The sequence below is a fragment of the Eretmochelys imbricata genome, chromosome 11 (assembly GCF_965152235.1).
Source record: "Eretmochelys imbricata isolate rEreImb1 chromosome 11, rEreImb1.hap1, whole genome shotgun sequence".
NCBI classification, from domain to species: Eukaryota; Metazoa; Chordata; order Testudines; family Cheloniidae; genus Eretmochelys; species Eretmochelys imbricata.
This window is the reverse complement of record NC_135582.1, coordinates 39,318,442-39,334,251: the sequence shown is the minus strand read 5'-3', so window position 1 is coordinate 39,334,251 and position 15,810 is coordinate 39,318,442. Positions and strand designations below refer to the sequence as shown.

The window sequence follows — 15,810 nt, the reverse complement described above, 5'->3', positions numbered from 1 at the left end:
TGTATGGGAGGTTGAGGACAGAACAGTCTCATTAAGTTAAACACCATTTCATAAAACCTACTAACTAGGAAAAACAATTCTCTTCTCATTAGTCAAAATCTTACTGTTCAAAGCTAAACATATTAATACCAAACTCAAGTCCAGTGTGATTCTGTTCTAGGAGGACCTACATTTAAACAGGAGTCTATTTTATTGCAAGATTTAATGTGACTGAATAGTTTTCCAGTTAGCTGACAATCCAAGCTTTTTTACCAATTTAATGAATGCAATATAAATAGCGTGTGAATGAGTTAACAATAATTAGATGGCATTCATGGTTTTGTAGTTTGTTTATTTAAAACAACATGATCTTAGTTTAAATAGTGCATTTCAACTGAAGCATCTAAAGCCCTTTTTCAAATTTCCTGAACTATGGGCAGATATTTAAAACTACTCCCACACCTGACTTACCCATGTAAAAGACATGCTTAGATATGACTCCAAGATTTACACAGTCAGGTGTGTGAACATTTGTCCCAAATATTATTTTAGGTATTTCTAATATATAAATCACTAGAATATACAGGGATTATGTGACCCAGCTTTCAAGTGCAGCCACCACTGCAACCACAGCCATGGCTAACATATTGTAGCAGAACTACACAATAGTTTAGGACAGCAACTGAAGAACACCGTGTTCCACTTAAATTTCAGTATATAATATTGATAAAAATAGCAATGCAAGCTTAGGAAATATGCAATTATATTTATAAAAAAGTAGAAAAACAACAACATTTTAGGGTATGTAACAATATTACCAGAACTTAATTTCAAAGTCTTTTCTTTCCCCTCTTGTGTGTGACATGGTCCAAACTCTCATAACATAATATAAAACTATTAATTGTTTTTGTCCAAAAACCCTATACTAAAAAATTCTGTCATGTATGAAAATGAATCTGGATTGAAATCTTAAGGTTTTGTTTGTGAGACTATTTACCTTTCAACACATGCAATTAATTCCCATTAGTATACCAGGAATTCTGTGTATCAAAGGGCAAAGTACTCTATCACAATATTCAGTGCAAACTTCTCAAGTCAGCTTCTGACAGGCTGAGTGGTTAATCAGGAGTTTATCAGAAAAACCTTTTAAAGTACTGTAACTTAACCATTTTTAATGAAACGTGTGTTGTGTACTAGTTTATGTATATCATCTGTATTTAACCTTGGGTATGAGAGAAAGAGAGAACTTATTCGTTAAATTACATACAGGACCCTTGGGAGGATGTCTTTCATATACATTTTTCTTTTCTTTTTTTTTAAATTGTGCTTTGTTTTAAATAAAAGCTACAGTTTGAGTGCTCTTTTGAAGAGCCCACTACAAAAAACACTCTGGAAACTTTCCATTTAAATGATAAAATAGGTATCCTCATGGTTGTTTGGGTTTTAGTTTTACTTCAGTAAGGTATATTTCTGAGGCATAAACTGCTTCACCTTTCCTTTCAAATACATCAAACTTATCAGTTTATTTTTCAACTGTTTTTCCATTAATTTTCCAAAATTCCATTAATTAGAAGTTACATGCTGCCCTAAGAGACTATCAGTATGTTCACAAACAGTTGTGTATTTCATCAGGGTGATTTTCAACACTGGCTGATATTCAGATGTTGGTGATAAAATACTGATATAAGGAAAGTGAGACTATGCATTATCAAAACTTTTAAATAGGCAAAAACAATATGTTCTTTTGATATTAATATAACATCAAATATTTTTACAGTGCTTTAAGGTCTGGTGAATTTAGTTCATTCCACTTTTATCATACATCAAAAAATCATAAGTGGTACTACTATGCGGCTGATAAGTCTCATATTTCTGAGACTCGGGGCTCAAGATAAAAAACATTCCTTTACTCACTATAGGCCACTTTCTCCAATTAAAAAAAATTACCCTAACTGAGAAACATTAAAAAGGCAGAGCATGAACAGACACTGATAGTCATGTGGGCCAAAAGGCCAGATTGCTACTATCAAAGACCTGTCATTTATTAATGGATTGCACTCAAAACACATCCAGTACTTTCTATACATAGCAAGACGCAATCCTTGTCCCAGCGAGCGCACAAATACTTTTCACTTATATAGAGACTCTCATTCAAGGTTCATAGCCTTGAACCCATTCATAGCCCTTTACAAATATTATGCATCACAACAACCCTGTGAGAGAGGTAATATATCCGTTTCACAGGTGGGTAAAAGGCAGTGAGAAAATCTCCATTATACCAATTTTACATTTGGATAAACTAAGGCACAATGACTCATTCAAGGTACCCAAACACAGACAGAAACAAAACTGGGAATAGAACCATAGTCATCTTCGCCAGCCATGAGACAATACCTCCACTTCAAGAATTCCTATGGAAATAAGCCTTACACAGAAGAAGCAGTTGTTCTGCAGCTGTGTGGGAAATGTTTTGCTAATACACACTGGATAATATGCTGCTTATTGTACATTACATTCAAAAAATGATGTTAAAATAACATTATTTAGATTGCAAACCAAAGCACTTGAAATTTAGAAAATGTCCACACAATCTTAATTCTGCCTCTTTGTTCACCCACCCCGTGCACTGAATGAGGCAGTGGGTTTTATGTAGAAAATAGTACGTGATTATGTTATTAAAAACAACATAATGCAGATACACAAGTGGGCAGAATTAAGGTTGCATGGATAATTGTAAATCTGGTGCTTCCTAACTTTAAAATGCTAGGATTTTTTTTTTTAAAGGAGAAAGGTGAACATAAATCCTATTATGTGCAACTGTACCCTCCCATCACTTATCAGCAGAATCTGAACCTAAGCCTTCAGCAATGCAACACAGACTTCAAACCCCTTAAGCTACAGAATTAACTACATTGGCTGGTAAAAGGCTCCATCACCCCTACTTCTCCAAGAAAGGGAATGAATCACAGGGTCCTGATGCTGGGTCTTGGCAGTGATTGTGGATGACAAAGTCAAGCCCAGCCCAGCCCAGGCCTCCTCCCCACCACACACATACACCCCACCCCAGGGGCTGGGGTAAGTTCCTGGTCCATGTGACGCCCAAGAGATGGGCATGGGCCACTGGGACCATGTGCCGGTCTTGGTGGAGAGCCTAGCACAGTCCGGCTCCCTCAACGATAGCCGCTTGGATAGTTCCCTAGCCTTCCCAGTATAGCATCTGCTGCAGCATGAGCCCGGCCTCAAAACGTGCTGTGTTATTATTTTGGCAGGCTGCCCAAATTTTCCTGAAAAAGGTAAACCACAGAAGGGAAATGATCATTTTTAACACTTTATATCTCCGCGAATTCATGGGAGAAAGAAAAAGGTACTTAGCTCTCCTTGCCAAACAGCAAGGTCTTTCTGAAAATAATGGAAGTGTAAAAGCTTCTCAAAGTAAAGGTCACAAGAATTTTTATCATGACAAGTGTTAAACAACTAAATATAGGTGTCACCACCAGCTCCCCCATTAAAGAGTCAGCGTGTGTATCTAGTGTGAGTTACAAAACCAAAGTTGTGGATATCTTTACTTACTAGCAGTAGCAGCCAGGGTTGTACAAAAATTCTCTGGCAAAGTAAACTGCTTTTGTATAAGCATTATCGTTTGCTTTTAAAACGCTTATAGCTGCTTTGTTTTTATAATTTTAAATCATTCAAATGATATTACATGGTTATGATGATATTTGCTTTCTAAACGGATTATCTTTATAATACAGGAACATTCTTTGTGGATAATCTTTGTAAATTACACTTCTGTTTTCTCTTAACCAAAATTACAGTAAACAAAAACAAAAAATTAACAATCTGAAAAAACTCTAGCATAGAAATAATAAAAAGTTGACAACAGTACACCTAGAAAATATGCTAAAATGTAAAAACAGGCAGCATCTTTATTTTAAGCTAAATTTCACAGTTCTCATTTAATTTTAAAATAATTTAAATCACACAATAAATTAAACTTACTTAAACAAGATCTTTTTCCAGCTGTGCTTGCCCCGCCTAAGCATAAATTGCCTCCTCGATGAACCAGTTCAAGTTCCAAGTTTGTTCTGCATGAAATATATAAAGGTATTAGGATGCAACTTCAGGATTCAAGCGTCTATAGACAAAAAGGAGCTTCCATAAGCTCGCATTGTATACCATAGGGAAGAACGCCGCACATTAGTCGCTTGGTGGTTACAACAAGGCAATGTTTGACCATTAAAAATAGCAAAATAGAATACTTTTTTGATTTAAACAGCTTGGTTGGCAAGTATTGTATGAGGCACTCAAACTACAGTGGTGAGTGCATTACCGATAACTAAGTATATTTATTTTGCAGCATGCATCTTTTTCAGACATTTTCACAACTCATTGCTGCTAGTGGAATTTTTGTGCAAACCTGGAAAGACCATTTATAACTCAAAGTCAACAAAATTTTAGGAAGTTAGATATATTTAGAACATGTGACTTCCTTTGTGAGGCACAGAATTTTTTAAGTAATTTACAAATAAACAACATAAATCAGATACTTCATCTTCAGAATATTTTAATTCCATTACAATGGAAGCTCTGTCCTTTGTTTGATAGCAATGTTATTGGAAGCCGTGGAGGTAAATTTTCAGTGAAAGGCACTGGGATTTAGCTGTGTAACTCATTAGTATGAGATGGGAGTTGTGCAACGAAATCCCTGCATGTCACATTAACACTTTACTTCTTAGTATATTATAATATTCTGATGATTCGATATTATTTTTTGGCCAAATTCAATAACAATGTTTGACTTTGGAATTGGATGTTTATGTACTGTATTACCGTTTACCCTCAAGACACCGATCAAGCAATTTACATTTTGTCTTCTGAAAGTTTGTTTTAACAAATAAACATGCATCCCTACATTTCTGGTATAGGAAGACAAAATTACTATTCTGAAGTGATATTATGCTAAATTAATTCAAACTGCAATCTTTTTCCTTATATGTTTTTCTTTAATTGAAATTAAATAAACCATTTCTAGACTCAGTATAATTTGACTGAATATCATTAATTGCAAGAAAACCTATTTTAGAATTTTAGGCATATGCATATTTAATCTAAACTACAGGATGAAGAGAACAGAAAAATACTTCATTCAAAATAAAATATCTTGGAAAAATTTCAGCTCTATCAGTTTAAGAGACTACAGGGTTCTTCATATACAGTGTTTGTAAAGATACTTTCATATGTTTCTAAAATAGTAACATTTCAAAATATTAATATCCCTAAATTTGCAGCTCATGCCACCCATTTCTGAAGGAATGCTTTAATCCTCTCTAGCCAGGGGAAAAAAAAAAAAGCAATTTAACACTGATAATGTTCCTACTCAGAGCTCCATCTGGTAGCTGCTGATAAGGGCATCTGTGTGACAGGGGAATTTTCCACTCTTCAGGCGATTTGCAGTGCTCACTGAACTTCTAAAACCTACCAGCAAGGAAGCAGGGACAGGGATTTCATATTAGTGGGCAGAACAGCAAGTGTAGATCAGCATGTGTTAGTTCTTCTTTGGAATATAAATGAGACAAATGTTTTATTTCTACAAATCTTCTGATGACTAATTTGTAAATTAATGGCAGTCTTCTACTACTAAAACCAAGACATTTGCTAGATGTTATTTAAATGATTTAATCAGAAACACTATCTCAATCTCTTAAGAACAAATATGTCATATCTAGAATTTTCAATTTTCCTTTCACTAAGACATATATACAATTTTACAAAAGCAAAAGTCAAGGACAAATCTGACAGAACAAGACATGCATGCAGTACTATGCTCCGCAGAAGGAGAGTCCTGGTGACAGACAATCCCTCCCCAGCCCTCCTCTCCCCGCAATCCCCCAGCACACTCACTCTCTTTCCCTCCCAAGAGAGTAAGGCACCTCCTTATAGTGTATCGTATCTCCACAGCAGAAACACCAGCCCTCTTCTGGTGAGGTATCCCCTCCAAACATGCTCTTATTTATGGGAAATGCTTTCCCCTATTATGCTCAATCTTCTGAGAGACTAGAGCACTTCTCCCATAAATAGGCACTTTCTACGTGGCGTTTTCCCCATATTACCCGAAAACATAGAAGATATGGGTTGGAAGAGACCTCAGGAGGTCATCTAGTCCAACTCCTTGTTCACAGCTCAGTTGTTGGACAGAGACCTGCACCTCACTTCCTGTTCTCTTCATCCCCATTCACATTCCCATCCATACTGAGGTACTGGTTAACCCCTATAGTCAATCACCCACTCATGGAAAAAAGTAAAGCTGAACTCTTACCATCTAATCTCCTGTCACTGATGGAAAAGTAGGGACACCTGACATACCCTAAATAAGAGACGTGGAAAGTAAACTTGACTCTTGATCGAACCCTCCACTATCCCACCTCCCTCAGTGAAAAGTAAGAGAGATCAACCACTTCCAGTCTGATACACCATATCTCTCAGAAGAGGAGAAGCAAAAGGAAGTGCAGCCTCTCCATCTTTCACTGGGGCAGGGACGTAGGAAGCACAGCCTCATTTGGGTTGCTCTTCCTCCCCCACTGAAGAAACTGAGAAGGGAGGGCTGCTTTGGCTCAGCTCTTGCTTCCTTCTGATGCAAGAAAGGGACCTTTTTTAACTCATGTTTGTGAACTCCAATTAACCTGAAAAATATATGTGATGCCGTGTTTTTTAGTAACCATCAGAACACAGAGTAATACAGGGGTATAGATAAGTTACCCCTCTGCTACTGCTCTTGAGCAGGAGGGGCAGATAAAGGGATGGAAAGTATGTCTGGAGGAACCAGCCCCTCTCCTACCTTTTCACAGGAACAAGTATTAGAATTGGAAAGTCCACTACCACTACCATTGCCTCTCTCTCACCTCTTTAAAAAGTTAGCATGTATGAGACAGTGAAAAGTGAAAGGGGGGAGGGGAGAGCTGTGTGTCAATGAATACATAGCTGACAGCATAAACAATGGCTTTGTCTAAACATCAACAAAGGAGAGATCTATCACATGCGATGCGACAGAAGCAGTTTACAAGATACTGCCACAAATGACAACCATCAGTACAACATGGAGCTATTACAATTAAAAGTAACATACATACACCACTGTACTAGGCCTATAAATGCCTGTGGAGGGAGAGAAATGGCGCAAATGGAGGAACAGACTTAGGTAGCAAGATAAGAGATTGGGCGAAAGAAAAAAAGACCTCTACAGATAGCTAAGTAGCTGCTTCTCCAGCTGCACACGCAGATCAGGAGGCAATGGCCACGGAATGTCTCTGTACTGGGACAGCTGGCAAGAACTAGCTCTCTCCCCGTTAACAGCTGCAGAATACCCCCTCTACTTCCATTCCTTTATCTCTACTTGAATGTGTCTAGGCAGCAAGAGAATAATGGGTGAGGAAAGCATGTTGCATTCACACTGCTACAGAAAGGAATGAACTGCTACCACTGGCTACCTCAGGACACCATAACCAATCAATAATACCACACTTTCAGTATGTGGAGTTTACAAATGGCTGCCCAAATGCCCCTTTCATCTATTGCATACCATATCTTCTCCTCAGCTCTGCTTCAAAATTTCTTCTTACCTGCAAGATGTCTCCCTAGAGAAGGCAGGAAAGGACATTTCTCTTACTACAGATAGTACCCCAGCCTATCCTCTGACAGACAATGGAACATGGGGCTGATTAAGGCAAGACGATTCAGAGATGTATAGATTAATTCACTGGCCAATAAAACGGCCAGGCTGAAAGTCCAGTGGATACAATCAAAAAATATTTTTGAAAAGTGCTTTATTACGAAGTGGCCAATTGTCATCTTGACCACTTTACATTGCGCCATTACCCCAACTCTGTCTGTCCGTGTTTTTGATTGTAAGCTCTTTCGTGTTTGCACAGTGTCTAGTGTATTTTGCACAGGCAGAAACAAAATAATAATAATAGTGAACTAACTATATATAGTTTGACTAAGACAGACTACAAAAGGAGAAAAGTGGGCAAGAAGGTAAGAATCGACAAATAGCAGAAACATCCAGAATAGTTATTTAGTGTGCTACAAGGAGAAATGACAGCCACAGAAATAATGAGATGGGATTAAGAAGGGAAAATTTAGGCTGAATACCAGGATAAACTTCCTGATAGTGAGGAGTATAATTCTGTCATTTAACAGTGAAGTGGAGGATACTCTATTGCATGGACATTTAAAACGACACAAAACAAGACGCTAGAAAAAGTACAACAAAGAACAATCCTGCTTCAGATAACGAGGTGAACTGCTGACCTACATAAGACATATTCTTATTTCTATTAATGTTATGTGTATTAAGGTTAAATTAAATGCTTTTAAAATAAAGGTTTATGATCATAGACATTCCAACCCTATAGTCCTTATACAGATAAAATTCAAGGACAGTTCTGTGCACACTGGATTGCTGAATCAAGTCCTAAATCATTACGAGTGAAATTAACAGTGCTGCAGAAGACCTGGCAAAGGACCTCCATGCTATATCACATGTATGGGAACAATATGGAGTGGCTGGATCCAGGGTCTGAAAACCTCCATGTAGGGGAAACAGAAAGCAGCGACCACTTATCCAGTCCAAAGGATGAAAGAACAGCCATGGATAGGGAATGAATTTTATCTCCCCCACCCTAAAGGATGTTCAGGTCATTTATCTCTAAAGCAGTGTAAGGAACAATGTAACACTGTTCTGGTCTGGGATATTTTTAACTCTCACAGGAGAAACACTAAATTCTGAATTTAGATTTTAGCACAAACACGGAATGTCCAATTTACTTTTTAATTTGTTCAGCTGACATTTTCTATGTTGCATACCTTTTATATTATTATAAACAGGATTTTGCATTTTAAAAAGGCATTTAAGCAAATCATTTTTCACACAAGGAACATATTCATTAGATGAGCTAAACAGAGTGACAAGAAAACCTCAACTGTGTACCCTTGTATACAATATAGTGTATAGAATATATTTAGAGGGGGTGTACTATAACTGTTTTTTAATTTGAAATTATCTTTACCATACATAAAAATAAAGTTACTGTTTCACATTAGCTAAATATTCTACTTACAATGTCAAAAAGACCCAAGAAAATCATTAAACTATTATGAAACAAAATACAACTGAAGTACTCTTAAAGAATAATTTAAATAATTTTCCATTTAATCGCCTAGTTTGTTTTATAAATAAATGCAACAGTAGTTAGTTTTTATGGATATATAATAGACACAACAGGGCTGCGAATCTTTACTGTGACATGACTGTATCTGAATCAGCAAAATATTTGTATGAAAGCTTTAAATATTTGGAATCAATAAATGAAATTGTTCAGAAGAGGATTAAAATGTTATTCAGTATTAACAAAAAATCATCATTAGAAACTATATCAAAACCAAAAACTTTCTTTTACCAGTTAAGGTTGCTATGGTAAATTATAACAATATATTTACCCTTTGCATCACTTACAAAATCAGGAAGTGTTTAATTAAGGATATCATGAGGCTCATCAATCTACAGGTGCACCAGGGCTCTGTTTGGTGCACAGTCGGGGAAGAGAGGAGAAAAGTGGGTGGCATTAGGCCATCTTTCTTCTCACTCACTTACCCCTGATACTGGGCATAATCTAAGGGCCATTATGCTGGCAGCGATAATCAGCGTGTAATCCATGCAAAGAGGAGGGGAAGACTGGGGGAAGAGGAGTGGCCAGAAGTGGGCGGTACAGAGCTGACAGAGTTGGGTTTACACAACCAGGTGAATCCCTATGCAAGCAAACTCTCCAACTGCACTTTTTTACGGTAGCTTTAAGTTCCCTTTAAGCTGCCAAAGAGGCACGAAGGGCAACTGGCATAGGACAGAACCTGGTCCATAAGTCTTATACTGTCCACTTTATTTTTATCAATGCATATTTCACCACAACACAGCCTTGACTCTGACCCATGATTTTTATCATCTTGATTTCAATTTCCAAACATTTTAAAAGACAGTATTAAATGGGAAACGTTATCAGTATTGTTTTAAAAACTACGCATCATTGTTCTTTCTCGTATAGATACGGAGAGATCTTGCAGTCATATCTTTGGAAGCAGACATTTGTGCCCCCACTGAGCTCCATTGAAGTCAATGGTGCACTGTGTGGGTGTACGAACCCAGATGTAGGAATCCAACTGAGGCCTTTCGTTTACAAAGAAATGTGTATAACTTTATTGATTTACAGAAAAATTATGTGTGTGGATTTGCATTTGAGACTGAATCAATGTGTTTTAAGAACAACTGAATGCTGCAGTTCTCGTCTGAGATTACTGATGAAAGAACAGTATTTATTTTGGGAATTAAGGTGCATTATGATGCAATTTTTTTTACACTTGATAAAGAATAAATGGTTAGGCTATCATGTAGGCAGTGTAAGATTTATGATCCTGTACCCTTAAACTGGTCATTTCCTTGCCTTCCAGTATTTCCGTTTTGCACATAACTCCGTAAATTTAGCAATTTCGGTAAGCTAAGCAAGCATAATCGGGTTTTGAAAGAAATTGATGCTGATCAAATATTAAATATTAGCATTCGCATTTTAATAAAATCCTGTTGTAACAATTTAGGAGTTCATAGCTAAACTGCTTAAATTTTCCTTTTGTTTTTAACACACTCTAAGGCAGTGGTCACCAACTCATAGATCACAATCGACTACTCAATCCTGGAGCCTCTGCCAGTTGATCGCAATCCCCGACCGCTAAAAGTCCGGCAGCACAGCAGGGCTAAGACAGGCTTCCTGCATGCCCTGGCCCCACGCCGCTCCCGGAAGTGGCAAGTACGCCAGGCACGGGGAACTGCGGCCAAAGGAAGCTGTGGGGGTGGTGCTTGCAGGCAGGAGCAGCACGCAGAGCCAAGTGCCCCCCACCAGGGGCCGCAGGGGCGTGCTGGCCACTTCTGGGAGTGGTATGGGACTGGGACAGGCAGGGAGCCTGCCTTAGCCCTGCTGCGCCGCCAACCGGGAGCCCCTTGAGGTAAGTGCCACCAGGTAAGTGGCCCATGAGGTAAGTGCCCACACTCCAACCCCTAGCCCCTCCCGGAGCCAGCACCTCATACCTCCTCCTCCACCCCAACACTCTGCCCCAGCCCGGAGCCCCCTCCTGCACCCAAACGTCCTCCCAGAGCTTGCACCCCTCACCTGCTCCCACACTCCGCACCCCTCAGCCCTGGCCCAGAGCCTGCACCCCCCCCCGAACCCCAACCCAATGAAAGTGAGTGAGGATGGGGCAGAGCGAGCAACAGGGGAGAATGGAGTGAGCGAAGCAGGGCTTTGGGGAAGGGGCTGGGACTCAGGGAAGGGGCAGGGTAGATCCTGGGTTGCACTTAAATTCAAAAGGTGATCTTGTGTGTAAAAAGGTTGGAGACCACTGCTCTAAGGGTACAGCTATTCACCATTGTGTGGAAACCATTGCTCTTCTGTCAAACTTCACCTGCTCAGCCACACTAGAGGAGCTTCCTGCCTGTCCGAGAAAAGTTTGCTAGTCCTCATACTAGTATGTCACATCATTGCTATTTAACATTTTCCTATTTCTCAAGCAGAAACTAAATAGCTGCAGTACCATAAAAGAAAACTTTGTAACATGGGAGGAAAGAGGATATTATGTTGAATGAGCTAGACTCAGAAAGAAATTAAACGGGCTTTTTGATTAGCAAATTCTATTTTGCTTTAATTGTATCTTTTCCCACAGAAGTAAGTCTCTAAGAACAGCACTCTGTAACCATACCAACTTGTGTTGAGAGCCAGTCAGATCTCCCATATTAAGTAGGGTCACGCCCAATCAACACATAAATGGATGACCTATGGGAAGATATGTTGACGATTCAGGAAGCGACATCTCATTCCTTTGAGTCAGTGCTAAGCCAATGCCCCGACATGGTGGTTATGTCCCCTGATAATGGAGATGTGGTCCTTCAGAGGATATGCAGAACTCGGGTCCTATCTCTCCACCTCATTAGATTGGCTATTCTTAGTAGACAAGGGTTAAATAAGGTCCATTCCAACACAGATAATTCACTTCATACAACTAGTGATGTTATGACAAGTTTCACAATAATATGTGCTTTTCTTAAAGCTCCAGCCATTGGAGTTATGTGAATACATGAGAAACTCAGAATGCATTAAGAAACAAAACAAAAACAAAACAACCCCTCCCCCATAAAATTCTAGCCCTGATTGTCCTAGAGTGAAAAATGTTACTTCAGGGCACCCTACATGTTGAAAAAACAGAAAATAAAAAGAACCCAAACTTTATTATTTTTAAATCTCATGATTGTTAAGCCAATCTCAGGATTTTGGTGGGTTTTACTAGTGATTTTTTTGGGCACTATTACTAATAACAAATGCAAAAGGAATGGTCAAAACAGCTTAATGGACCTACCTAGCTACAGAATACATGAAGAGAAAATCATTGTCTGGTGATCCAGGAGTCTTGCTGTAGTCTGTATATTTCTTCTGGGTAGTACTTTTTATATCTTTCATTACAGATTCCATTTCCTTACTAAGATTGGTTTCAGACTACGAAAAAAGAAAAGGCATTAATAGGTTAATTTACTTATCTGGTCAAAAGCAATACACAATTACAAAGCTTAACATTGTCATTATACCTATACAAAAGAACATTTATAGGTTATATGAAAAATGTGTATTAAAAGCTGCTATCGTGATTTTTTGTCTAGTAGAAAGGTATATTCTGAATACGCAGGGAGATGGACAAAGCAATTTAACTGTTTTGTCCATATAATGTATAGAATTTTTAGTCTGTGCTATCCTGAAGTATAGTCAATGGGGCATATAGATTGTGCAACAAGTACCTGAAAATAACACATTTAAAATTGCAATCCTTAGCAAACTGAAGTATTGTTACTTTGAAATACCTTTTAAATAGAGGTATTTCCTATGAGATTGGAAGACTAACATGATTTTACAGATCTAATTACATCTTTTTGAATGACATTATAAAGCGGCTACATTATGTACAAGTAGAGTAAATTGTCATCTTTGCAAAACAAATAATCCACAATCTTACATGGTCTGAACTGACATACTTTAAATAGCTTCCAGTTACAAGGGATTCATGTTTTACATTGAAAAAAAAATAGTGAGCTTCATGAAATATGATTCAGTTCTAGGTCAATTACAAGAATGAACTGAATTAAAGAATAAGAAAAAACTATTCCAAAAATAAACTTTTACATTAGTAATGTTTTGATCATAATTCTGTTTTTACTTTTAATAGGTAATGTCATAAAAGGTATAAACCTTTAAAATGTTTTGATTACATTTAATCCATTAAAAAATAGTACAATTTTCCCATACAGAAAGAGGAAGAAAAATGTGGTTTCATAATTTAAATAAATCACAGAAAGAAATATGAAACAAAGTTGAAAGGTAGAGGCAAATTAACAAGGATCTTTCTGCCTTACACTGATGCTTACTGGGAAAGTTCCCAGCTGTTCTTGAAGCTCTTCCACCTCTTTTATAAGATCTTGCATACTCTTGTTACTATGACATTGCAAAAGGCTTCTTTCCACATTGTTTCCAGGATAACAAGGAAGAACACTGTTTGCAAATTGCCTACAGAGGGGGCAGGTAAATTCTCCTTTGTCCACAGAAAAACCCTGGAGGACCTGGTCATTCTTTAAAAAAAAAAAAAAGAAAGAAAGAAAGTAGATACATATGAACTCAGTGAAGATCACAATTGTGTTCTTGAAATTTCATAGACAATATCTCACAGATAAAAATATAGACCATCTACAAATAACTGTAAACCAAGAATGATACGAATGTGCGCTGAATTTTGTAAGAGTACTCTAATTACTCAGACTGTCTCATGATATCCCTATAATTTACAAGTATTCCAGAATGTCCAAGACAATCCATAGTTAAAATGTCACACAGTTAAAGGAGAGATATTCATGTTGTTCCCATACCACAGAAACAGTGACTGCATCAGCTCTAACTGACACTCTGATTTGCTTGAACAAATTCTGGGTGGGACATGAAGCACTCACCAGAGGACTTCTCCTACTCTGCTTGATTCATGTTATTTCAGGCAGAACAAGGAGTGGTATGACCAGCAACAGAGAACCCTGTGGCATTGCAACAGCCTTCCATCATTGGGAAATAGCGCGGCTAGGGTAGGATGGGGAGATTAAAGTAGTTTTTAATGTTTATTTTTTATTGTTGATTGTTAGCAACTGCCGTAGAGTTTGAAAGTTTCCCTTATTAACTTTATTACTCTCCATCTGGCAAAATGCAAATTTACTTATCAGTAATGGGAAATATCTGAAGTTACTGTCCCAGGAGAAATACATTCTTGAGCTTAGTTCACACTATAGTCCACAGGCCAAGAACCTAGCCATTGGAGAGCACCATGCCAGATGGAATGGCTCAGTTCCTCTCAACTACAACAGATCTCTTCCACATTGCTTTAGAGTCCATTGAGGACTGTGGAGCTATAGAGGGTGGGGGGGGGCAGTTTCAGGGAGCTTCAGTTACAGCACGTAACTTCCCATTTTCATCTTCACAAAGTGCCTCATTGGATCCCCACACCTGAGAGCACTGCAGGAATAGGGCTGACTAAGTGTAATTTGAGCTTCAAACAGGTAGTCCCCATACTGAGACAGTCTCCAGCAAACTGACAGAATTACCTTTGTAACTTTCTGGGTCCCTGACTAGTTAGAACAAGTTTAAATAAAAAGTTTTACCCATGAAATGGGAATACAGTTTTCTACCAAAATTTACGAGACATACAGTATATACAGGGCACAATTACAATATTTTTAAACAATGAGATTAACTTGTTGAACTTTTCTTCTTCATAATTGCTTTGGTAGGTCAAAATAATTAGATACAAAATCAATTTTTTACAAAAATGTAAAGATGAAATAAAAAGGAGATGTTAAAAATACACCATTTGGAAGACGATCAAAAAAAAGTCTTGCACATCAATGTAGAAAATAAAAAGGACTCAGTCTTGCTTCCATTCAGATTAGTTGTAAGCTCCCATTGACTTAAATGGGAGCAAGATCAGGTGCAAACAATACAAGACAGCTTTTGGAATTGCAGATCAACTTACTCTTAATGATTCCATGTAAGATTTATGACAATCTATGTGTAACGTATGACCACAAGTTTGTACATAAACACCTCCTTCCCAGCCTATTGACACTGCTTGCAGACAGGAACTCTTAAAAAAATATAAATGTACATGATGTTATTCAACAGACATTTCCAGCTAAAATGTATACATGTGCTATTCAATAAATATTTCTTTCACTTTTATAGGGCTTAGTTATAATAATCCTTCCACTATACAGCTATTGCTGTGCTTTGCATTGAAAACCCAATTTAAGCTCTTATTAAAGTTATAATACTGCAAAGGTTTGCCTCCCAGGATGGTGACAGAATTAGGGAGGAATAAAATGCATATAGAGTTCACATAGATTTTACCGTGTTAGAGCATTCATAGTTATATTGAAGGTAAGTGTCGCAATGTAGTTCTTGCAATTTTATTTCTGACCTTCTAATACACTCCACTCCCTTAAGTTACATATTATTTCAGCACCAAAGCAATCTTTTTTAAAGAATCTCTGGCATTCACTGTATTCAGAGAGCTTTTAAAGTCCATTCTGCTGTAAAACTACAAACTTTTCCCTGCTTCATAAAAGCTGACTCAAATGTATTTCACTCAGAATGAGCAATACGATGCCATAAGGCTTTGAACATAACATGAATCATGTACATTAATAAAATGTCC

At 37.7% G+C, this 15,810-nt stretch overlaps 1 protein-coding gene across 4 annotated transcripts in view; it reads right to left on the bottom strand.

Annotated features, from left to right (window-relative positions):
• The window catches only part of UBR3 (ubiquitin protein ligase E3 component n-recognin 3), a 215,571-nt gene that overhangs the window by 58,805 nt on the left and 140,956 nt on the right, over nt 1-15,810 (bottom strand). For 2 of the 4 annotated variants that reach the window (XM_077829550.1, XM_077829553.1), the window contains 4 exons: nt 15,130-15,240; nt 13,475-13,687; nt 12,430-12,566; nt 3,979-4,064 (listed from right to left, as the gene is read on the bottom strand). In XM_077829550.1, the coding sequence (XP_077685676.1) occupies nt 3,979-4,064; nt 12,430-12,566; nt 13,475-13,687; nt 15,130-15,240 (547 nt within the window). The remainder of the gene's footprint in view (nt 1-3,978; nt 4,065-12,429; nt 12,567-13,474; nt 13,688-15,129; nt 15,241-15,810) is intronic. The other 2 variants (XM_077829551.1, XM_077829554.1) reach the window with 1 other exon arrangement.